This window comes from Gossypium arboreum, chromosome 7 (assembly GCF_025698485.1).
Source record: "Gossypium arboreum isolate Shixiya-1 chromosome 7, ASM2569848v2, whole genome shotgun sequence".
Lineage (NCBI taxonomy): Eukaryota > Viridiplantae > Streptophyta > Magnoliopsida > Malvales > Malvaceae > Gossypium > Gossypium arboreum.
Window position 1 is genome coordinate 97,351,976 of NC_069076.1, and position 23,987 is coordinate 97,375,962.

At 34.1% G+C, this 23,987-nt stretch overlaps 1 protein-coding gene and 1 long non-coding RNA gene across 4 annotated transcripts; one reads left to right on the forward strand and one right to left on the reverse strand.

Moving 5' to 3' along the window:
- Window positions 1-1,645: 1,645 nt before the first annotated feature.
- Window positions 1,646-23,769, reverse strand: LOC108486213 (rhodanese-like domain-containing protein 8, chloroplastic). 3 transcript variants are annotated; one of them, XM_017790121.2, is made up of 8 exons: window positions 23,006-23,742; window positions 22,860-22,913; window positions 22,040-22,189; window positions 19,744-19,906; window positions 18,609-18,700; window positions 15,145-15,248; window positions 13,165-13,440; window positions 1,646-1,992 (listed from the first exon to the last, which is right to left on the reverse strand). In XM_017790121.2, exons 1-8 carry the CDS (start codon window positions 23,303-23,305, stop codon window positions 1,851-1,853), a joined length of 1,281 nt encoding a protein of 426 aa, XP_017645610.1. In that variant the 5' UTR covers window positions 23,306-23,742; the 3' UTR covers window positions 1,646-1,850. The 3 variants fall into 3 exon arrangements, with proteins under 3 accessions (XP_017645610.1, XP_017645613.1, XP_052886756.1); XM_017790124.2 differs by lacking the exon at window positions 13,165-13,440 and having other exon boundaries at window positions 23,006-23,753; XM_053030796.1 differs by lacking the exon at window positions 1,646-1,992 and having other exon boundaries at window positions 13,223-13,433; window positions 23,006-23,769.
- LOC128295365 (uncharacterized) lies at window positions 15,678-17,402 on the forward strand. The gene is made up of 2 exons (XR_008285788.1): window positions 15,678-16,111; window positions 16,551-17,402. It is a non-coding gene; the product is annotated as an uncharacterized LOC128295365 (long non-coding RNA).
- Window positions 23,770-23,987: the final 218 nt, after the last annotated feature.

The window sequence follows — 23,987 nt, forward strand, 5'->3', positions numbered from 1 at the left end:
TCTCTCAACCATTTGCGTCCAAGACTAACACTGTTTTCAAGTTTTTTTTAGGACAACATCTTCCATTCAAGGGACTAAGAACAACTGTGTTCGCTCAATCCACGGTAGGATAGCTAGCACCTCATTTCTACAGCTAAAAACTGGCGTATCAATCAATTACACATTGTATGTTACATGTACCTCATTCTGACATATATGAACTAATTTTTAACAGTAAAAGTAGACGCAATTTTCAATAGAACAAACAGTTGCTCTTTGTACGGGGACTAATTTGCCCATTTTGAGTAGAAGGGACAATGCAAATTGACTCTTGTACAAAGGTCTCTATGGTACTTTTACAATTTAAAAACATTTATACTTTAAATTAGGGATGCTATTGATCTACACTTATTATGAAACCCCTAATCGAGTTGATATCAATTGAAAATTGGGTGCCAACTTAGTCAAGAAAATACGAAAATATGTTCACTTTACAAAGTGAACTGTATGATTTCCGAGACTTATCATTTTATATATTTCATGTAGAAAATATATATAGATATAAAAAAGATTCAACCCATGCCTTAGTTTTCCATATTTGTACATTACTATTAAAGTGAAGGCAAATCTGGTATTAATATTAATTCTTAAATAATTTTAGGTTGTGGGTATCTAAGTAATTATGTTCAACAAAAGTCGTTTGCCCGATTTGGTGTACCACTTCTTAAAAGAAAAATTGGCTTTTTTTCCCTCCTTCATTCTTGGCTTCATAAAAATAATTATTTGATGGAAACTTCTATAAAAATCCATTTCACCCAATCCAAACTTAGCTTCCTAATTTGAAATATATATTGCTGTAACATCAACTTTGTTGCAGAAAATTACACTAGTCAATGAACTTCCATGTCAGCATTATATATGTCGTTATCTCTTTGCAATTTCATTTCATGTAAGCTTTTCCAAGGAAAAATATTATACATGGAGAGAGAAGAAGAAATCAAAATCAAACGATGATGATAATAATAATAGCCATCAAGGGATTAAAAAAAGATTTCAAATGAATGAAAACTGAATATATATTGTGAAACCATAAAAGTATCACCTAATCTTCTCTTAAATTCACTAAAACATGGCATTTGATTGAGCACAAAAATGGAAAAAGCAAAAAGTTGGATCTTTTGTTCTTATGTATTCTTCATAAGGGTACAATAGCATTGAAAATCCAAGGACGATGGATTGACCCCTGAACAACGGTGGGAAAGAGATGCAAAGGCCTTACAAGAAAAGGCGGCGGCTGGAGTTTACACTGCCGGTGGTAGTAAAAACAAGAAATAATAAAATAAAGAAGGTGAGATAATTCACCGTGGAGGTTAAAGTCAGTGTTATTATATTGATTGGGGTTTCCAGTCTTTGTCTTGCTTATTAATGGACTTGATTTCCTATATAGCATTATGCAAATCTGCGTTTCAAAACAAAATGGTAAGGCTTTGATCATCCTCTTAGGGGAGCTATGATATCCCCAAATTTGTTTTTAATTTGCCTTTCACTAGACATATTTGTGTTCAATTTTCATTTGAATATTTTTCGCAATCTCTTAATCCATATTATTTTTCTTATTAACTTTTGATTTAGATTTCTTCTTGTTTCTGTTGATATTTTAAGTTGCTTGTTTGCTGAAATATAAAATTATAATGAAAGTGCTAGACTACAGTGGCCACTTACAACATAGCATAAACTGTTGCAAACTTAAAAATTGCATGTTTTCTAGATACAATAACTAGATACTAACAAGATTATAAGGTACCACAAAATTGTGGTAGATTATGAATGATTACCTCAAAAACATCCTAATCATGAATTCTTCATTGAGCTCAAGCTTCGACTTTCTGATCTCGATACACATGCCACTTTTTGTATCTTTGAAACCCCGGTAAAACAGGTCTGCGTCGGGGCGCAGTCATGCAATTGTAACAACAACATCCTCTCAAATCCATCACACAGTTTTCACAACATCTGGATAGTAGAGATAAATACAATTTACCCATCGGTTATTTACCTAAAACGAACGTTTGGAAAGTAAATATTTTATGTAAAAAAATACATTAGTTCCACCGAAATATGATATTTCTAAAACCATAGAACTTCCCAAAATTTGAATGATCACAAAGTTATCATTATCATCAACAGTTTTTCGTTACCATCAATAATTTTCCATGATACTTCAAGCAAAACCCAATGTTCCTAGATCAAACTGGATTGACTTTTCATATCAACAGATAACTTTTCTTGACAAACTCAAGCAAACTCCAAAGAAATTACTGATAAACAATCTTCCATAAAACAAGCAAGACTTTCGTCTTCGATATGGTGTTAAAGGGGCTTGGTCTTCATGCTTTTATTTACTGAGATTTTCAAGCCAATACCATTCATTTATTCTATACAGATTGAAGAAGAAGATAGCAGAGAAAAGAATGGGTAAGGCTTATAAAATAAAACCAAGCAAACTAAGATCAACTAATAATTTTGCTTGACCAACTCAAGCAAAACTCCAAACAAATATTCATCAACAAAGTTCTACATAAAACAAGCAGAACTTTGAATTTGACAAGGGCTTAAAGGGGGTGGGTCTTCAGGCTCTCATTTATTGAGATTTTCAATCCCAATACCATCTAATCTTATACAGATTGAGAATCAAGTTAAAAGCAGGAAGTTTGAATGGGAACGCTTGTTAAATATAACCACCAAACTAAGTGCCATCTAGTCATTACACCATCCAAATAAATGAAGAGAGGAAATAAACTCCAAAGGGAGGCTTCAAAATATAAAAGTTTATTTATAAACCAATCAAAACATCAACATCAAAAAGTAAAGAATGAACCACACAAAGGTAACATAAACTGTTAAGCATCCAACCTAAAATTAATCGGCAACTTGAATCAAGATCACAATAAACTTAATAGATTTGAGGTAATACCACTTCACACTCCCTCTCACATGTAACTCAACAAAGGCCTACACGTAAACAGCCTCACAAAGAGTCATCAACCTCAAATGCGGTTAGGCAAGATGAACAAAGTATACTCGAGGCCTTGACTCAATGTTAAGCATCCTACCTAAAAACTAATAGACAATAAATGGGGAGGTTGACCTTGAATATAAGATGATAGAAAAACACTACTTTTGCCCATTGGTTTAGTCACAAGTGGTTTTAAATTAGATGTCTCATAGGGTATCAAGATCTGAACATGCTCCACACTTCTTACCTAACTGTTCCTTTAGCATAATTCAAAATTTCAACATTCTTCGCTCTTCCATTTTTTTCTTATTCTTTCCCTCTTAGAAATTTATTCTATCAGCAACTACCATCAACATTTTATTTTTAACTGTTCCTTTAGCATTCGAGTCAAGACCGAGCCACAGCAGAATGCTTGACCAAGCATTGACAGCTGATGACAACTGACCTGATTTGATTACTACTGATATTTAGGGATTAGATTACTGGTCTTTAGAGTTGAATACTTAATAGGCTTAAATTTTAAGGATTAGATTACTGACCATAATTTTTATTCATATTCTAGGAATATTTTATTTTATCTTTTAGTAGTTTATTAGTTTAAGTGAACTATTTTCCCTTATTTTTTAGTAGTTTATTAGAATGAGGGAAGTATTTTCCCAATTAGGATTAAGACTCTTTTCTCTATTTAAGTTAAGTTCTTTAGTTAATAATAATAGAATAGTTTTATTAAAAGCTCTCTTGAAAACTTTCATGGCATCTGAGCTAGGTTAAATCTCTAGTAACATCATGGTTAAAACAACCTTCACTGGAGATAAGAGATCCAGCAATCAAATTGAGGAAAAAAATTTTACAGTTGAAACAACTACCGAGAGTACAATGATTCAAGGGACAGAGGCGTCTCACCTTTCTTTTCAGCTGACATCTCACAAGCTGAATGGCAAGAATTATTTGGAACGGTCGCAGTCCGTAAAATTAGCAATTGATGGGTGCCGCAAGCTAGGTCATTTAAATGAAGAAGTCAAGGAACCACAGGTGGGTGATCCAAAGATGAGCAAGTGGAGGTCAAAAAATTCTATCATAATTGCGTGGCTTATTAATTCCATGGAAGCATCCGTAGGTAAACCTTTTCTTTTTCTCCCAACTGCTAAAGATGTTTGGGATGCTGTGAAAGACACCTATTCAGATTTAGAAAACGCTTCACGGGTCTTTGAGTTAAAAATAAAACTTTGGAAAGCTAAGCAAGGGGAAAAAGAAGTTACTTTTTATTATAACGAGATGATGTCTCTTTGGTGAGAATTGGATCAATGTTATAATGATGAATGGGAGTGTCCTGGAGAGGGTGTAAAACCTATGAAAAAAGAAGAGAATAAAAAAGCTTATTTGTTTCTGGCTGGTTTAAATAAAGAATTTGATGAAGTGAGATCTCGGATCTTAGGGAAAAAACCGCTTCTAAAACTTCGTGAGATTTTTTCTGAGGTTAGAAGAGAGGAGACAAGTAGAAAAGTAATGTTAAGGCCAGGTTTTGAAGCTAATGATGATAATTCTACTCTTGTAACTATTGGTGCGACCATTGCAAAAAATATTAGCATACTCGAGAAACGTGTTGGAAGCTCCATGGGAAACCGACAAATGAAAGGAAAAAGAGTGGCAATGGTCGTGTTTCACAATAGGGGATAGCAGAGCTTTCCAAACAACTAATGGAAATTATGAGGGCCAAAGTTCTCTGGGAGGATTTCTTTTCACTAAAGAACAATTAGAGCATCAACACTAGTTTTTTCAATCACCACAGTTTCGAGTGAATTCTTCTATTCCTAACTTATCCAATAATCTTTCTTCCTCTTTTGCCCAATCAGGAATTGATTTTTTTTTTTGTTTTTTTCAATGTCAAGCCTTGTAAAACAAACACGTGGATCGTTGATTCTAGAGCTAATGATCACATGACTAGTAGTCATTTTCTTTTTTTAACTTACACACCTTGCGCAGGAAACAAAAAGATCAAAGTAGCAGATGGGTCCTTCTAGACAATAGCTGAAAAAGACACAGTTAAAATTTTATCTTCCTTGGTTTTACATGATGTTTTACATATGTCAAATCTAGCTTGTAATCTCATACCGGTTAGTAAATTATCCCAGTCCTCAAATTGTCATGTTATATTTGACTCCTCTATGTGTAAATTTCAAGACATGGTCTTGGGAAGAATGATTGACAATACTAAAGAATTTGGTGGAATTTACTTTCTTGAAGACAACCATCTAAGTCAACCAACAACTATTTTATGTTTAAATTCTGTTTCTGATTTTGATAAAGCTATGATGATTATACTCGTGTTTGTTGGGTGTTTTTATTAAAAGATAGGCCTGAAGTTAAAAATGTGTTTTAGTATTTTTATGCTATGGTGAAAACACAATTTGGTGTAAAAATAGAAGTATTTCGTAGTGATAATGATGGGAAATTTTTTAGTGACCAATAGGTGTTTTCTTAACCAAACATGGAATAATCCACCAAAGTTCTTGTATAAATACACCACAACAAAATGGGATTGCAGAAAGAAAAAACTGATATCTTTTGGAAGTAACTAGAGCCTTGATATTCACTAGTCAGGTACCACGTTATCTTTGGGGCGAAACCTTGTTAATAGCTACATATCTTATTAATATAATGCCCAGTAAAACTCTAAACTATAGAACTCCTTTTCGTCTCTTTAAAGATAACTTTTCTAACTTTAAATTGATCACAGATTTATCCTTCCGAGTTTTTAGCTGTAGTGTTTTTGTTCATCTTTACAACCAAGGTAAACTAGATCCTAGAGCAAAAAAATGTGTCTTTGTTGGCTATGCTTCTAATAAAAAGGGTTACAAATGTTATGATCTAATTGATAGGAAGATTATTGTTACCATGGATGTCACATTTGTTGAAACACAATCTTATTTTGATTCTAATCTTCAGGGAGGGAATTATAGTAAGGAAGATTCTATAATTGATCAAGAAAAGACTAGGAATATACAACATAGGGATTCTAATAATAGGGAAGGCGAATTTATGATTAACACAAAAATTAATAATGTTAATGTTAACGAAAAGGAGTATAAAGGTGTAGAGTCTGATCATGAGAATATAGAACAAACAAAGGAGTTAATTGTTTATTCAAGAAGAAATCGAAATTAAGAAAGTGGAATCTACCAGATTCATCACCAAGAATCCGACCTGCAAGATCCTGTCAAAAGTCCAGGTAAAGCTCATAATCCAGCCAATAAATTTTTTGATTTAGATACTCTAATTGCCAAAAGAAAATGTGTTAGAAATATTGTCAAATATCCAATGTCTAACTTTGTATCCTATAAAGCCTTATCTTCGACATTCTCAACCTTTGTTTTGTGTCTCGATAATGTAAAAATACCCAAAAATGTGAATAATGCTTTACAGGTTCCTGAATGGAAGGAGGCTATTTTAGAGGAGATGCACGCTCTTGTAAAAACAAGTACATGAAAAGCAATGGAACTACCTGTAAGAAAAAAAACAATGGGCTGTAAATAGGTGTTCACAACCAAATTCAAACCAGATGAATCTTTAGATAGATACAAAGCCCGGTTGGTGGCTAAATGGTACACTCAAAACACATAGGATAGATTATCTTGAAACATGCTCCAGTAGTCAAATTAAATTCCGTTAGAGTTCTTTTATCAATTGCTGTTAATCTTGATTGGTCTTTACAGCAGCTAGATGTGAAGAATGCTTTCCTGAATGAGAAACTTAAAGAAGAAGTTTACATAAATCCTTCTCCAGGTTTTGAAGAAAAATTTGGAACTCGAGTATGTAAACTCAAAAAATCTTTGTATGGTCTAAAGCAGTCTACTCGAGCTTGGTTTGAACGGTTCACTCAAGTTGTTAAAAAACAAGATTACTGACAAAGGCAAGCTGATCACACGATGTTATATCAACTGTTAAGAACAGGCTTTTTCTATTCCGTCTTATTCATAAGAAATTACATAAATATTTATACACATAGTAAGCCTAACTTAGGAAACTCTATACTAGGAAACAGGCTAACTCTAGGGATGCTGTCTAAAAAACAACCTTAAAGTTAGGGATAGTAATCAGTAAAATATTTACGAATCCTATCGATACACTTAAATATTCCTTAATTAGTAAACTGTAATCGACACTCCCCTCAAGTCGGGAAGTGGATATCATCCATTCTCGACTTGCTTACTAGTTTTGAAACAACTTTCCGACAACCCTTTGGTAAGTATGTACGCTAGTTGACCATCGATGGACACAAATGGAGTGCAAATTAAGCCACTTGTCCGTTTTTCCTTTATAAAATGTCTATCAACCTCAACGTGCTTCGTGCGATCATGTTGAACTGGATTATGTGCAATATTGATAGCAGACTTATTATCACAATACAACTTCATTGGACCTTCCCACTTGATCTTCAAATCTTCCAAAATAATTTTTAGCCATAATAGCTCACAAATTGCAAGAGCCATCGCCCTAAATTCAACTTCGCACTAGATCTAGTCACAACATTCGCTTTTTACTCCTCCAAGTCACAAGATTGCCTCCTAGGAAAGTGCAATAGCACGAGGTTGATCTTCTATCAACCATAGACCCTGCATAATCTGCATCAGTATAGACTTCAAGGGTTAAATTCTCCCCCTTTTTAAATAAGATTCCTTTACCTAAGTACTGTAGAATTTGATACACAGCTCTAAGATGTGATTCTTTGGGGTTGTGCATAAACTGACTTACAACACCGACTGCATAGGCAATATCCGGTTTGGTATGAGACAAGTAAATGAGCTTTCCCACAAGTCTTTGATATAAACTTTTATCAACTGCTGCATCTTCTAGTGCATCTCCAAGTCTGTGATTCACCTCTATGGGTGTGTCTGCTGGTTTACATCCCAACTTGCCTATCTCTGTCAACAAATCAACTATGTATTTTTGCTGAGATATGAAGATTCCTTCCCGAGAGTGTGCCACTTCAATACCAAGGAAATATTTTAACTTTCCGAGTTCTTTGACTTCAAATTCTTTTACTAGGCATTTCTTTAAATTCTCCATTCCTTCCAGGTCATCACCAGTCACTATAATGTCATCTACATAGACTAATAAAGCAGTCACTCCCCCTGAAGATGAGTGTTTTACAAACAGTGTGATCTCCTTGACTCTGTTTATACCCCAACTTGAGCATTACTTTGGTAAATCTTCCAAACCAAGCCCTCGGGGACTGTTTTAGTCCGTACAAAGCCTTTTTTGTCGCAAACTACATCTCAGATTTGAACCGAATCTTGGTGGAACATCCATATAGACTTCCTCCTCAAGATCACCATGTAAAAAGGCGTTTTTTATGTCAAATTGCTGTAATTTCCAGCCTCGGTTGGCAGCTAGTGACAACAACACTCTCACAGTGTTCATCTTTGCAACAGGGGCAAATGTCTCAAGGTAGTCTACTCCATACATTTGAGTGTACCCTTTAGCAACCAATCTTGCTTTGTACCTCTCCAAATAACCATCTGATTTATACTTCACTGTGTACACCCAGCGACATCCCACTGGTTTCTTTCCTCTCGATAATTTCACCAAGTCCCATGTCTTATTTTTTTCAAGAGCTTCCATTTCAACCTTCATGGCATTTTTCCAATTCTCATCTTCTAATGCCTCGGATACTATTTTGGGAATGGAGATAGAATTTAGGCTAGTAAGAAAGGCTTTGTGGTTATGGGACAAATTTTTGTAAGACAAAAATAAGTACAAGGGATGTTTTGTAGAGGCTCTAATCCCTTTTCTAATAGGGATGAGAAATTCATCTAAATTTTCAGTAGTTTCAGTAGTAGGTTCAGCAATTACCTCAGGTTGTATAGGAGGAGAAAATGATTGAACTTACACGGTGCCTTCTTCCTTGAGTAAACCAAGAAGGACGGGTAGTGTCCTGAATCCTCTTTGTGATTTGGGTGTATTAGGCTCTGTTTCAGTTGCTAGACAGAGCTGGAATGTGAGTGTTTGGTTGCTGGACGGAGCTGGAATGTGAGTGTTTGATTGCTGGACAGAGCTGGAATGTGAGTGTTTGGTTGTTGGACAAGAGTGGAATGTCAAGAAGAAAGAATTCTCTGTCCTTATCTTCTGTGAATAAGATCTCCCTCTGAAGATAAGAACGAGTAAAGAAATTCTCTTGTTCTGCAAAAGTAACATCCGTTGATACATAAAAATTTTTTGCGGCTGGATGATAGCATTTGTACCCCTTTTGAGTGGAAGAATAACCGAGAAAGACACAATTGACAGCTCGTGGATCAAATTTTCCTCTATTTTGAGAATGTACATGTACAAAGGCAACACAACCAAATATTTTGGGAGGAAGGCTACTTGAAGTACTAAAATCAAGAAAGAATTTTGCTAGAACTTGCATAGGACTTTGAGATTCAAAGACTTTTGTAGGCAATCTATTTATCATATGAGTAGCAGCTAAAACAACCTCCCCAAGATTGTTTAGGAAATTTTTTGGAACAAGAGGGCTCTTGTAATAGCTAAAATGTGACTATTTTTCTTTCGGCAACACCATTTTGTTGGGGTGTGCTAACACAAGATGACTCATGTATAATGCCTCTTTCTTAGAAATATGGTGAGAGAAACCGATTGAAATAGTCCTTGGCATTGTCGACCTAAACCTTTTATTTTAGCTCCAAATTGTGTTTTGATCATGTTGTAAAGGTTGGAAAGACAGGCCTTACATCGATTTCTTTTAAAAGAAATATCCAAGACACACAGTACAATCATCAATAAAGGATACAAACCACCGAGCCCCGAAATATTTGAAATAGTGGATGGTCCCCAAACATCACTATGAATAAGAGTAAAAGGAGCGGATGTTCTTTTATTGCTTACTAGGAAAAGAGGTAAGTTTATGTTTTGCAAGTTCACAGACATCACAATGGAATTTTTCAACAGTTAATCCTTTGAACAATGAAGGAAACATAATTTTAAGGACTCTAAACGATGGATGACCAAGGCGGAGGTGATGGAGCCAAATTTGGTTTTATTGGTTTTAATAGATTCGGATATGAAAGATAATGGTGAGGAATTGAACACTAACTTCTCCATTGGATTCCTCAAGATAGTATAGGCCATTTACTTCCTTAGCATGTCCAATCATCCTCCTCGTATTCATTCTGAAAAAGACATCGATTGTGATAAAAAACCACACTACGCTTAGAGTCTTTGGTAATTCTTTGGATGGATAGAAGATTAGTAAATAGTTTTGGAACATGAAGGACATTTTTAAGAGCAAGGGTTTTGTTTATAACAATATCACCTGACCAGCCACTCGTGATCACAGAACCATCGGCCATCTTGTTATCTTTCTACTACTAGGACAAGGTGTATATGAAACAAATTTTTGTGAGGAGTGGGTCATGTGGTGCAGAGCTCCAGTCAATGACCCAAGAACTTTTGTGGGTATATCCGAGATTTTAGAATTTTGAGAAGAGGATATACCGAAAAAACCAAACCACTAGTACCTATTGAAGGAGATTTTTCCAATGATCCCAGCAGATTCTTCAACTTCTCAATTTCTTCTTTCTTGAACTCAACAGATGATTCTTGAGAATTCCGTTCTCCGGTGTTCTTTGGTTTTGACAGATTTCAGCCATGTTTCTTTTGAACAAATTCTACTGGCTTAAGGGTTGATCGGGAATGAGAAGAAGTTGCGGACAAAGAAAAAACCCGAATTTGAGCTAAAAAACGGCTCGGATACCATGTTAAGAACAGGCTTTTTCTATTCCGTCTTATTCATAAGAAATTACATAAATATTTATACACATAGTAAGCCTAACTTAGGAAACTCTATATTAGGAAACAGACTAACTCTAGGGATGCTGTCTAAAAAAAACAGCCTTAAAGTTAGGGATAGTAATCAGTAAAATATTTACAGAATCCTATCTGATACACTTAAATATTCCTTAATTAGTAAACTGTAATCTGACATCAACATTTACAAAAATGTAAAATAGCAGTTATTATAGTTTATGTCAATGATATCATTCTTACAGGAGATGATGTGGATGAAATAAGGCATCTTAAGGAGCATCTAGCATTGGAGTTTGAGATCAAAGACTTGGGTCCTTTGAAATACTTTCTTGGAATGGAAGTTGCTCGATCAAAGATGGGTCTTGTGGTCTCTCAGAAAAAATATGTGATTGATCTTTTAAAAGAGGCTGGGATGAGTGGTTGCTGCCCAGCTGACACACCAATTGATCCAAATGTAAAATTCGGAAAGGTCGTTTAGTTGATAAAAGGCAGTACCAAAGATTAGTTGGTAAGTTAATTTACTTATCACATATAAGGCCAGACATAGCTTTTGCAGTGAGCTTATTGAGTCAATTTATACACTCCCCAATGAAGGAACATGAAGAAGCAATGTTTCGAATTCTAAGATACTTGAAGAGTTCACCTGGAAATGGCTTATTCTTCAAGAAATCCGAACAAAGAGGAATTGAAGCTTATACAGATGCAGATTGGGCAGGCTCAATAACAGATAGAAGATCTACATCAGGATACTGTACATTTATTTAGGGAAACCTTGTGACTTGACGAAACAAAAAACAAAGTGTTGTAGCAAGAAGTAATGTAAAGGTTGAGTTTAGATCAATGGCTCAAGGAATTTGTAAAATTATATGGTTAAAAAGACATATGGAAGAGCTAAAGAAACTAATAACTTCACCAATAAAGTTGTACTGTGATAGCAAAGCTGCCATTAATATTGCTCACAACCCAGTCCAGCATGACAGAACTAAACATGTTGAGATTGATAAACAGTTTATCAAGGAGAAGATTGAAGAAGGCCAAGTATGCATGCCGTTTGTTCCTTCAAAACAACAGATTGCTAACATACTCAGCTCTCTAAGACAAATTTTGATTTTCTTGTAAGCAAGTTGGGCATGATTGATGTACATGCACCAACTTGAGGAAGGGTGTTGAAAAATATATATTTTAAATTTATTTAGGTAGATAAATCTTATTTAGGTAGATAAGTTTTATTCATATTCTAGGAAAATTTTATTTTATCTTTTAGTAGTTTATTAGTTTAAGAGAACTATTTTCCCTTATGTTTTAGTAGTTTCTTAGAATAAGAGAATTATTTTCCCAATTAGGATTAAGACTCTTTTCTCTATTTAAGTTCAGATCTTTAGTTAATAATAATAGAACAGTTTTATTAAAAGCTCTCTTGAAAACTTTCAATTAATTCCTTATTTGTATCAATTTGAAAAGGTTGAATACTTAATAAGCTGAAACAAAAAGGTTTAATCTTGTGATCCACTTATAGTCACTAATTCAACACACACACACACAAAAAGCACACTTGGGCACCATTCTAACCCGAATACTTGCGCTAAGATATTCTTTAGGCCCTTGAAATCGATTTAAGCATAGTAATTATTTACATTTTATAACACTTCAACCTTTTTATTACATTTAGGGGATATAAACTGAGTCTGAAAATTGACTGGACATTTTTGAGTAATAATATGAATTTTTCTCAAATAATTGATTATATGTTATGTAAACTTTGAATATTTTCTACATGAAAATATAAAAATATATAAGTTATATATTGTGGTTTTTTATTGGAGTAATCCTGATCTTGATAGAAGGAAAAAGAAAAAGAAAAAGAAAAAGAAAAAAAGGATGTGAGAACGCCTTTTACTTTGCTAAACTTTTATGGTTTATCACCCCTCCCCCTCAAAAATAAATAAATAAATGTAGAACAAGTATGATGACCAGTGAGAAAGCTAGAAATAAACACAAAAAAGAAAACAATGTGATTTAAACATTATATTTTCCACTACCAAGATAAGAAGTTCCACTTCCAACTCTCATGCTATTTCCAAAAACAAAAATTCATGAATAGGCTGCCATCAGTCCTCTATGCATGATCTTTCAAGAATTCCCATATGTCCAGAAATTTAGAGTTAAAAGCACAAGCTAGAACTATAGAACCAACATCATTGATATGATTGATTCAGTCCATAGGTAAATTATGTTTAATGGCTATTTTCAAACAGCCACAATAACCCGGTTAGGTTATTTGTGTGACGTGCATTTCTAGCATGAGCTAAACCTTCACAATTATGCAGGCCAAATATGCAATAAAAGGGGAGAAAAAAACTTACAAGAAAAGAAAGTTGCAGTCAAGATTGGCACAGTTCCGATGCCTTAACTCAGAAACTTGTGAATTGCAAACGTAGCATTTAGCAAATTTATCACTGTCAAATGCTTGCTGAGTCATGCTGGCTTCAATCATTGTTTCATTGTTATAGGCAGATGGTGGGAGAGAAAGACGAGAGTCAAATGTGAATAAGTTCCCAATCCATTTTACAGGACCTTCAGTTTTGAGGTAATGAGATACCCCTCCCTCCAAGGTGTACAAATTTTGAAAACCCTGTTGTCTAACATAAAAATGGACTATCTTGTTAGAGTGGGCAATTTTCTATAGTACATTGACTTGCAATGTAATTCAATCACAGCTAAGATGTATCTCATTATGTTTTCTCTTCCTACCAATAAATACAATTTACATCGTTACTAAGTTTGAGCATTCCCTCTTTACAGTACACACTGCAGCCCCCACATATCAGTGTCATATCCATGTTTGATCAAGGATTTAAATAGCGGCCGTAACACAAGGTTCAGGTCGCTATCTAACAGTTTCCACTCTCTTCACCCCTAATATTCATAGCCTTTATTTTTTACCGTGGTAACATCCATTTGTGCACAATAGCAATAACAGGATGTGAAAGAAATTCACATTCCCAACCACAATTTAAATCCCAATGGGTTACATGTTATCAGTTATCCTTCTTCTTCTTCTTCTTCTTTTTTTTTTTTTTTTTCTTTTGCATTCTGTTTTTATGTAGTTAGATACAACAAAAACACCGCTTATATTTCAAGCTTTTCCTCATAGCACCCTAAGATTTTTTTCTCTTAATTAAGCATGATGTGGTTAAGTTTCTATAGCAATAGAGGGTTAAGCTTTTAATGTTATCCAAAAGAGATATAGAACTTAAAGGTAAACAAATAAGATACTTCAGATTTTTTTTTTCACAGATACTTCAGAATTTTGATTTTTTTCACCAGGTAAAATTAATGGCGGAGTACTCCGATACAAAATTCAATCATAGGCTGCTAGTTGAGACAAAAAAACCCAAGGTGCTACCCGGGAAAAAGAAAAGTGCAAGCTATATGGGTGGGTGGAATTTACTCGTAACTAAGCATACAACCTCCAATTATTGCACTACAATTAACCATTCATGATTTTGCTAGAACAAGTTTGATGTGAACCATTGAAGAAGTAAAGAGGGAGGAAAAGCTAGTTAGGGTTCTGAAGAGAATGATACTACTTGGATTTACGGAGACAACAAATCTTAAGTGCCATTGGGCATATAATTTTGGTTGGTTTAATGGTGTTTTAAGGTGTTTGGGCAAAGCATTCGGCTTAAACATATTTCAATGTTTAGAGCCCCAAACTGACAGTGCAACCTATTTAGAAAAGCATGTTCAAGATAGCTAAATTAACAATCTATTAATGTAATTAGTGAACTGTTTTAAATTCATTTTATTTGTTTTAAACGATCATTTAGTTTGAACTTCCTTAAAATTAATTATAAGTATAGTGAGAAAACGCAAATAAAACATATTTATATATCTAATGTATTTTTATTGCAATAAACCACTATGAAATGTCCTCATTTTTCAGAAATTAACATATTGTTCCATCTCTATGATGTCATTCTACATTCCATGTATATGTTTCCTAGAAGCACTTACTCTTTAGCCAAAGAATAACCTTAAGTATTCTAAAAGTCATGATATTGAAATGTTGTATGTTGGACAGTTTGCTTAATGTATGCCCATTGAATTAGTTGGCATTAAGATACTATGTTACACCTATGCCATTCCTTTTACTTCTATAATTTTTATTTTTAATGTTGAAATATTAGATTTGTAATTTAATGTGCATGTTTAAGCTCTATATGCATTTTTCAATTCTGATGTAAAGCTCTAAATTTCAAACATAATTACAGAAAAGAAATGAAAGGAACAGGACAGAACAGAACAGCAGAAGAACAGGACAGAACAGAACAGCAGGTTACCTTAAGATTGTTGAATATACATCACAACGTATACCTCCTGTACAATACATCAAAATATCAGTTTTTTCTTTATCAACTTGTAATAGCTGATCTGAAGCAACACCCTGCAAATGTGAGAGAAGAGATAATAGCCAGCATTCAGAACCAAAGACATAAAAGCCCATAAAGGAAAGAAGAAAAAGGAAAAGAAAAGAATGATCCACATGCCACTACGGTAGAATGCATGTCCATGACCTGCTTTGTTCCAGCAAGCTAGTTTTCAGCTACAAAATCAAAATCCTATTCAAAATCATATGAACATATCAAAATCAACCACACTCTCTAAATGCTATTTATACCATAAAACGTTAGACGTAAGTAATTATTATTAGATTAGTTTATTACTATTTTATCAGGAGATTTTATTTATGAGTATTTTATATTTTTAGGAGATCTTTTTAATTAAAAGTATTTTTAGAGAGATATTAGGAGTTTTTCTTTATTTAAAGTCCTTGTTTTAATTGACTTAGGTTATAAGTATTTTATTCAAACAAGTAAACCTATTAACCTCTATTTAAGAGGTCTATTGCTAAAAATAAAATGAAGTCAAATTAAGCAAATTTTACGAGATTTAAGGTTCTTTCTAACAAGTCTTAAGGTTTGGAATTCCCTTCAAGGAGTTCCACTTGTTCAACATAGGTCATTCGTGAGGAAGAGGTAAAAATCAAGGAAAGAACCCTAACAAGACAAACAGATTGCCTGTGAATCCTCCGGTGACAATATTCATCCGTCGAGGCTATAACAATTTGGTATCAGAGCCAGGAACAATGGACGTTCCATTACAAGAGAGGAGTTGGAGTTGTTTAAAGCATAAATAGAGTTAAAGATCAATCAATTCATGCTATAGATGGGGGAATTGATTATTTCCAATCAAAACTTTGATAAGGGAAAAGGGGTTGACAGTAATAACAGCAATGTTGACAAAAAAGTAAGTCAATTAGAGAAACAGGAAAACCAATTAGGGACAGCGACGAGATTCAGAGTGGTTCCACAATACATGAAGTTAGATTTTCCAACTTTCGATGGAACAGAAGACCCTTTAATTTATAGTGTTATTAGAACCGGACAGGACCAGCCGGTTGGACTGGGAACCGACCAAGGGATCGGTCCAGAGAATGGCTTTGAACCAGTTAAATTGATAACCGGTACAAACCGGTTGAACCACCAATTGAATCGATTGAACCGGCTAAAAAACTGATGGTTGAATCGAGTTTTTTTTTTAAATTAAATTTTAAAAAATTTTAATAATTTTTAAATTGGACCGGTTGAACTGGCGAGCCAGTGGCCTGACCGATTCGACCACCAGTCCGGTTTAAAAAGAATTGCTAATTTGGTTGCACTGATACAAGATGTTCTTTGTGAATCAGAAGACAGTCAAAATAGACAAAGTGAGTCTAGCCGCTTTTCACTTGACAAGGAAAGGCACAATTGTGGTATTATCAAATGGGGTAGGAAGAGCTTAATCTTTTGTGGAAGGCATTCAAAGAATATTGTACTCTACGATTTGGACCACCACTGCGCGAGAATCCTTTGAGGGAATTAGTGAAGTTGAATCAAATGGGATCAATGGAAGACTGTTTTTGCCAATTTCAAGAACTATTAGCCCGTGTAAATTCCATGAGACTGGATCAATAAATTAATTTATTTACTACAGGGTTATCAGATTCAATCTGAATATATGTGGAGATGCAGAAACCTAAAAACTATGTTCATGCTATGAATTTGGCGCGAACTTTTGAGACAAAATATCAACTAACTCAAGCTGCCGACCTGTGTAGTTGGGAATTGACAAGAGACTCTAGTGCTAGCAAGAAAGATCCTCCTTTTATTAAAAAGTCGTGTAATGATGGCAGAGAGAAGAGCCAAGGGTCTTAGTTACAATTGTGACGAACCATACTTGTTCAAGCACCAATGTAAGAAATTATTTTGGTTTGAGGCAAAAGATACCGATGATGTTGGGAAAAATCAAGAGTGTAAGGAAGCTGAAATATCTTGACATGCAATAACAAGCCAAAAAAATGCATGAGCTATTCAATCTCGAGCTTGTGGACAAGCACTGTTTCCAGAAGGGGAGTAATGTTAGAGGTCAAGTAATTATTAAAAGATTAGTTTTTTATTATTTTATTAGGAGATTTTAGTTATGAGTATTTTATATCTTTAGAAGATCTTTTTTAATTAAAAGTATTTGTAGAGAGATATTATGAGTCTTTCATTATTTAGAGCCCCTGTCTTAATTTACTTAGGTTATAAGCATTTTATTCAAACAAGAAAACATATGTAAACTCTATTTAACAGGGAGAATTAAGATTCTCTCTAACGAGTAAGGTCTGGAATTCCCTTCGACGAGTTCCATTTGTTCAACATAGGTCATTCACAAGGAAGAGGTTTAAATCAGGGAAAGAGCCCTGACAAGACACAAGGATTGCCTGTGAATCGTCCAGTGATAAGATCCATCAAAGCACCCAAAATAACATAGCCTTTAAACGAAAAATCTGAAAGCTTGCACAACCACTAAATTAATCATATAAACTACAAAGTTCCACACCATTATCCATTTGATGATTTAGAAACTAGAACCAATGCGCTTTCCATCCATATAAGGATCAACCCATAATTCAGCACAGAAAAATTGCAATACAAGCTTGAAATTGCCACAAATGCAACAGCCAACACTTTGAGCAATTTTGATTTAAGTAATGTTGTCAACTGAACTATATGATATATTGAAACTAATGCTTGATTTGTTCAACTGTGTGAGGCTAGATGTGGTTTACTAGCTATTTAAAGATTCTAAATTGGTTGAAGCCATGAGATCCAGTTTGGGATATTGTTTTGGTATTGAACCATTAGTAGCTATTCAAAGATCTTTTCAAATGTAACAGAACTTGAATATTGTATTTCGTTTGTTTGTTTCTCTTGGAGACTTTAAATTGCGGATGAATTACCTCACAAATGAGGATGTGAGGTAAAAGAATATTCAAGTCTCCTCTTCCTGTAGCTACTTGAGTTGTCTCCCTAAATGTCATTGGAAACTTCCGAATTTATGCAATGCATCAATGCAGCAAAAGGCATTACAGGCACTACCGCAAACCATACCACAGAATGAGAACTCTCTACAACAAGCTTACCAGTTTATTCTTGTGATAATTCCTCTATACAAAATCATCACCTAAATCCTATATCACTTGTTCACCTATTTTGAACCTTCCAAATTTGTCCAATTTAAAACCTCCTCAATTATCCTTTTACTTATAATAGGACTTCTAATTTGTTTTAACGTTACATTCATGAATTTTGGATGGGACTGCAAAACTATTTGTGAAAAACAGAAAAACTTAACAATATGTTGTCTAACAGGAATCTAAACATGCAACCATACATAAAAGTCAAAACAAAATTTGAAGTTGGCAAAGTAACACCATTACCTCAGTTGGAGATATTCCAAATGAAGTGCTTCTAAAGCAATCCACATCTGGTCGTTGAGCACCATGAAAATGACCAATATCCCATTCGTAGCCTAAATTCAAGGAATCCCAACATCTTCAGACATTAATAGGAGAACAATGAGAAAGCAATCTATAAGTGTTCTATAGTGAAGAGTTAGTTCCCTAATAGTTACCCAAAAAGCTCGACATGTATTCCTTTATCTTACTGCACTATGGACATGGCACAATTCAACTTGAGAGATATTACTTTCTGTTTTCAATTGCTTTGTGATTGATCTCTATTGCTCTCTCCCTAAATTCTCTCGTCCAGTCAACCATAAATCTGTTTGAGTTTCTTTGCTAAATCTCTAATCTAGATCTAGGTGAAGCACCTTCAAAGAGCAGCCCATTTTCTATGACATCACAGCAATTAAAGAAAATTTTCACTTCCATGTGGAAATCATTGTCATATAAAGAGCTTGATACATAACTCGTTTCTCCACAATATAAACCATTGAAAAACTGATAGAATGATGTATCTAGTTTTTATGTTGCAAAACCTAGTCTTCTCTACCTCATTAAAAACTCTTTCTAGCCAAGTCATCATTTATGTCTTACGATGCTATACATTTGGGCATCAGTAAAAATTATTGTATTTGTAAAAAAACTTAAATCTATTAAATACATCATCATGTTTTTCAGAGTTTAGGATACACATTTTATCAGGCACAAAGTTGGATCATCCTATCTCAAACAATGCTCAACTTAAAGCTAGCACTTGAAAATGGAAAAGCCAAATGTGCAACACAATATTGCCAACAACTTAATCCAATTCATTTTTTCCAAAGTAATTTTTTGCAGGTATTACATGAATGACAAGCCTCCTTCAATTTCTATTTAATAGACAATAAGGCAAAATGTTGGATAGTTTTAACTGGCATTCTATCTATAACTCTTTGATGAATCAATAAGTTCCAAATTCACCTTCAAGAACTGGGATTTTGATGGTAAGTTAAATATTACCAAAAAATAAGACTTTAAAGTTACCAGATTACACTACTATTCTTCCAATTATTAAAGCCAAAGTATACAATATATGGAAAAGATATGTCTAGATCAAAAGATTTCTAACTACCATTTCTTACGTCCAGCAAAATATAGTTTGTTCTAGGATTTGTATTTGATGCCGCGTCATTGTTATTTACTGCTTCTAGTCTTTTCCTCCATTCTGATGGTGCTATAGCTGCCGCTCGCATTGATGGGTCAAGCAAAGGGAGGTGAGAAATTCCTCCTTCCAACTGAACAAAAGTAACTGTAGTTAGGATGATCCATCATTGATCTGACATTTAAAGAAAATTCAGGGGGGAGAAATATACTATGTAGTTGCTAGAGGATGAAGAACTATTCACTAAGCAAATACAAGGAATAATATTACTTTAAAACTGCCATTTCATACTTCACAGTTTTATTGAACATATAAACCAACCAAAATTTGGGGGTTCATATCAGCTGCAATCAACTTTGCTGTAATTGCTATATCTGGCCCAATAGCTTTAGAGACTTAGATATTGTAGCCTCCTACATTCTAAACCTTTCAACCAAAAGGTCACTTGAAAATATTTTTCTGCCCTATTCTAAAACCCATTTTCTCCATCTTCTTCATCGACAAGCAGCAGCCAAGTTGCAAAGGATCATAGTAACTCCTCCCATTCTTTTGATCACATCACCTTCCAATCAAAGTTTCTTCTCCAATTTGAGCCCTTTTAATCAAAGTTTCACCACTAGCATAATCCTAAAGCAAGGGATTCAAATTCTTCTTAAAGTTTCTCCTTCATTACATGGCTTCACTGCAATCTTTTGTCCTTTCAATGCTGCACCTAGCCAATGCCTAGCATATCTTGGCAATGTTTTGCTAATGTTCTCCGTATTTATAGTATTTTTGTGTGTGTATATTCAAGTGAACTGGATGAGTAAAAGAGAGACAGAAATAAGGTATATAAATACCCAAACATCAAAAGAACAATGAGATTAATGAAAAATTGTCTATAGTCACAATCATCAAATGCAAGTTCAACAAATAGTTCCATCCTAAACATAAGTAAAATCCTAATACTGAAATCAGATGCTTCTGAACCTATTTCACAAGCTGGAAGAACACAGATCCATAAAGTTAGACTACAGATACAATTTTGAAAGTTCATGCTACAATATGTAGGACAACTAGGGATTATCAGACATTGTTAAGTTGACCAGTTGAACTATACTGTGAGAAAAACAAGGAAATAGGGATTTAGCCGTGTACCATTTTATCCTTTCAGTATGTTAGGAAGCCAGTCGACTTGAATCATAGAAAAAGATGGCTCTTTCACATTCCATATACCTAGCCTCCCTTTACAAGATCTGAATCTAAATCCTCCAATTTGAAGTCCCAAGCTCTAAAAATTATAGTGTTCCTTTATTTACTTGAAATAAGGTTCACCTACATGTTGGAGACACAAGGTGAGGGTGTTTTTAGCTTTGAATCTTGTACCTTTCATCCTGTAATTTCCACCTAATTTCATCTTTCTAAGTTTGTTGAATCCTTTATGAAACATATCAACGGCATGCATGCTAAGGTTACAATAAAGGTAGCTATTTTATGAATTATGAAGTTACAATTAATATGCTTCTTTCATTAGGATCTAATACCGGTGGGAGTGTAATAGTATTGAATTTAAAACAGTTAAACATTCCATCAAGAAATTCTATGTTTGTGGAAAGAGATTATTTTCTATCAACCAAAAACATGAATGTGATACATGGTTTACTTCATTAACTCAATCACGTGAGGTTTTTTTTTCAAACTTGGAGGTTTTGTTGACAATTTGCCATAAGTTCTTTTTTTCTTTCATTTTCTTCACTTTGTTTCTATAAGTACTCTTGCAAGCACCTCTGCTCATAAGATGCCAAATTTCCATCTAATATATCAAACTTGTTCTCGCCAATGGGGCTGTTTCAAGCACTATCATGCTTAATGAAAAAGGATGATACAATCAAGGGCACCACCCAAGAACTTTTAGCATGCCTGTTTTTGTCACAAGTCTAGAAAACCAAACTTTAATTTCTGTTTAGTTTAGGCTTTATCATGGCTTCCAATGATTATGTGGAGACTATTATAGGGGTTTTATTTACTATTTCTTTATCATATTTTTGGTGATAAGACAAACTATTATTTCTTGGGCTATGAGGAGCATAGTTCTCCCCCTAATATGTAAGCCTTTTACAAGAGTAATTAACTAAAGGCAAATGTGTATACTGCATTACAGAAAAAAGAACACAATACAATTATGAAGACCAAAAAGCAGCAAAAGAGAAAAGGAATAAATCAAATTTGGATCCAATTAAACAAATATGCAAAGACAGACAGGCAGACACATAAACATATTGCTTACTTGTACAAGTGAAGGCTTATATCGCAGCTTCAGTTTGGGAAAGGCATGCCTGTTAAACGCAGGAGATGTCTGAACTAGTATATCTGAAAATCTGTCATCTTCTTTTAACCATTCAACATATGCAAAAGAATGTTTTGAGGGCCCACTATACTGCAAAATGAAGGGGTACAGAAGAAATTATTAGTGGCAAAACATGAACTACTCCTCCAAGGAATCTGATAGGCATTATGCACTGCAAACCAAGCTATGCAACTTTCTAGCACTGCCATCAATATCAATCATTTACTTGCATTCAAGAAATACTCTGCCCTTGTTTTTCCAAAACAACATGCTACTTGAGTACTTTAAAAGGAAAGGAAGAATAGAAGGGAAAGAAGAGAACAAAAAAGACCAAACTATCTTCTATAATTAATCAATATGCTGGAAGGAACTAAGCACCAAGAGAGTGCTGAATGAAGATAGGAAAAATATACCTGTACATACATGGAAAAGCATATGAGAACTATATGCATTTTCAATTACTAAAATTTCTGTAGTTTAAATTTGAAAATAACCGTACAAGGTCAAAAATGAAGCAAGCACTAGCATTTGCAACCTAATATTTTATTTTATTTAGCAAAAAAAAGGGATAAAAACACCCTTTTGTTTAGTCGAGCATGAAAAATCAAATGAGCAGAAAAACAATGTCTATTCATCACCAAATTATGGAGTGGTAGCATATGACAGTAATGACAGTGTTCAAATCGCCTTGAATAATGGAATGTAACTATTTGTTCAATTATTAATTAATAAAAAAAGCAAGGGGCGACTGACAAAATACCTGTGCATTAATCCCTTGTTCGTTTATATAGATTCGGCCATGTATGTCCAAACCCTGAAAATAAAATTGAAAAAATAAATAAATGAAACGCCTGGTAGAGCAGAAGAAAGGAGTTAAACTGAGAGGAAAACAAAGACAAGCGAAACCTTTAAGAAAGTGAGGTGCTTAGCAATTTCGTGTTGAGGGTCTTTGATGAAGACAAAGCGATAAAAATTGACCACCACGAAATCATCAATCTCAGGCTCAGCTTGCAAGATTTTATTAACGTTGTAGGATTTAGATGCAGATGCACAGCAACGAATCGAAATAGCACAAAAAGGAGCTTTCCTGGATTTTACTGGAAAACCATAATTGAAACAACAATAATAAGCAGGCTTGGGCAATGAGTGTGAGCCTAAACTCAAACTGAGAGGAGTCGACACAGAATGTACACTCCAACCTCCCATACTCCCCTTTCGATTCTTGCTACTTTCTTTTTACTGTCTATCCTATTTTGTGTATGTTTACGGGGGAATTGGTTGTCACAGAAGACAGTATAGAGATAGATATGAAGTGACACAACGGCAAAAAGGGGTTCTGTGAGCTTATTTTAAAAAAAAAAAAAATTATGATGAGCTTTTCCCACTTTAACAAGTTACTAATTTTTTGATAAATTACGTTAGAATTGGTATGAGGGAAAGGACTTAGAAAGGTAAGGTTTAACTTTGGATTTATGCTTCTTTCTCTGGAATAAGTCCGCAACTATCATCTTGGGTTCTTAATTTAAGAAAACTATTGATAAGGATTGGACAGAATTTGCTTATAACAATTGTAATACAATTCATGAAAATCAATCAACAAAAGTTTATTAATAACTGATAATATGTGATCGCTTGCAGGTGAAAATAAACAATTTTATAAACCAGCGATTTTAAATGCAAGCCCCAAGAAACCAGGTTAAAATGATACTAGGCACACCTATAGAATTTTTCAAATTAGTGGAGCATTATTTCTTAAAGATAAGGTGATCCCATGAATACTCATATGGTTATTTACACATTTCATTTAGGTTTTATTTGAGAAGGTTTCGATTTTATTGCAAAAGATGCCATTAATTTAAATAAGGATAAAATAAATATTATGGTAAAT

What these genes read in the sequence shown, in the direction of transcription:
- LOC108486213 (XM_017790121.2), bottom strand. Translation starts at nt 23,305, where the DNA reads ATGGGAGGTTGGAGTGTACATTCTGTGTCGACTCCTCTCAGTTTGAGT. An exon ending in AGCACCTCACTTTCTTAAAG is followed by an intron (nt 22,914 to 23,005) that starts GTTTCGCTTGTC and finishes TTTTATTTTCAG; the next exon opens with GGTTTGGACATACATGGCCG. An exon ending in AACAAGGGATTAATGCACAG is followed by an intron (nt 22,190 to 22,859) that starts GTATTTTGTCAG and finishes TTCATTTTGCAG; the next exon opens with TATAGTGGGCCCTCAAAACA.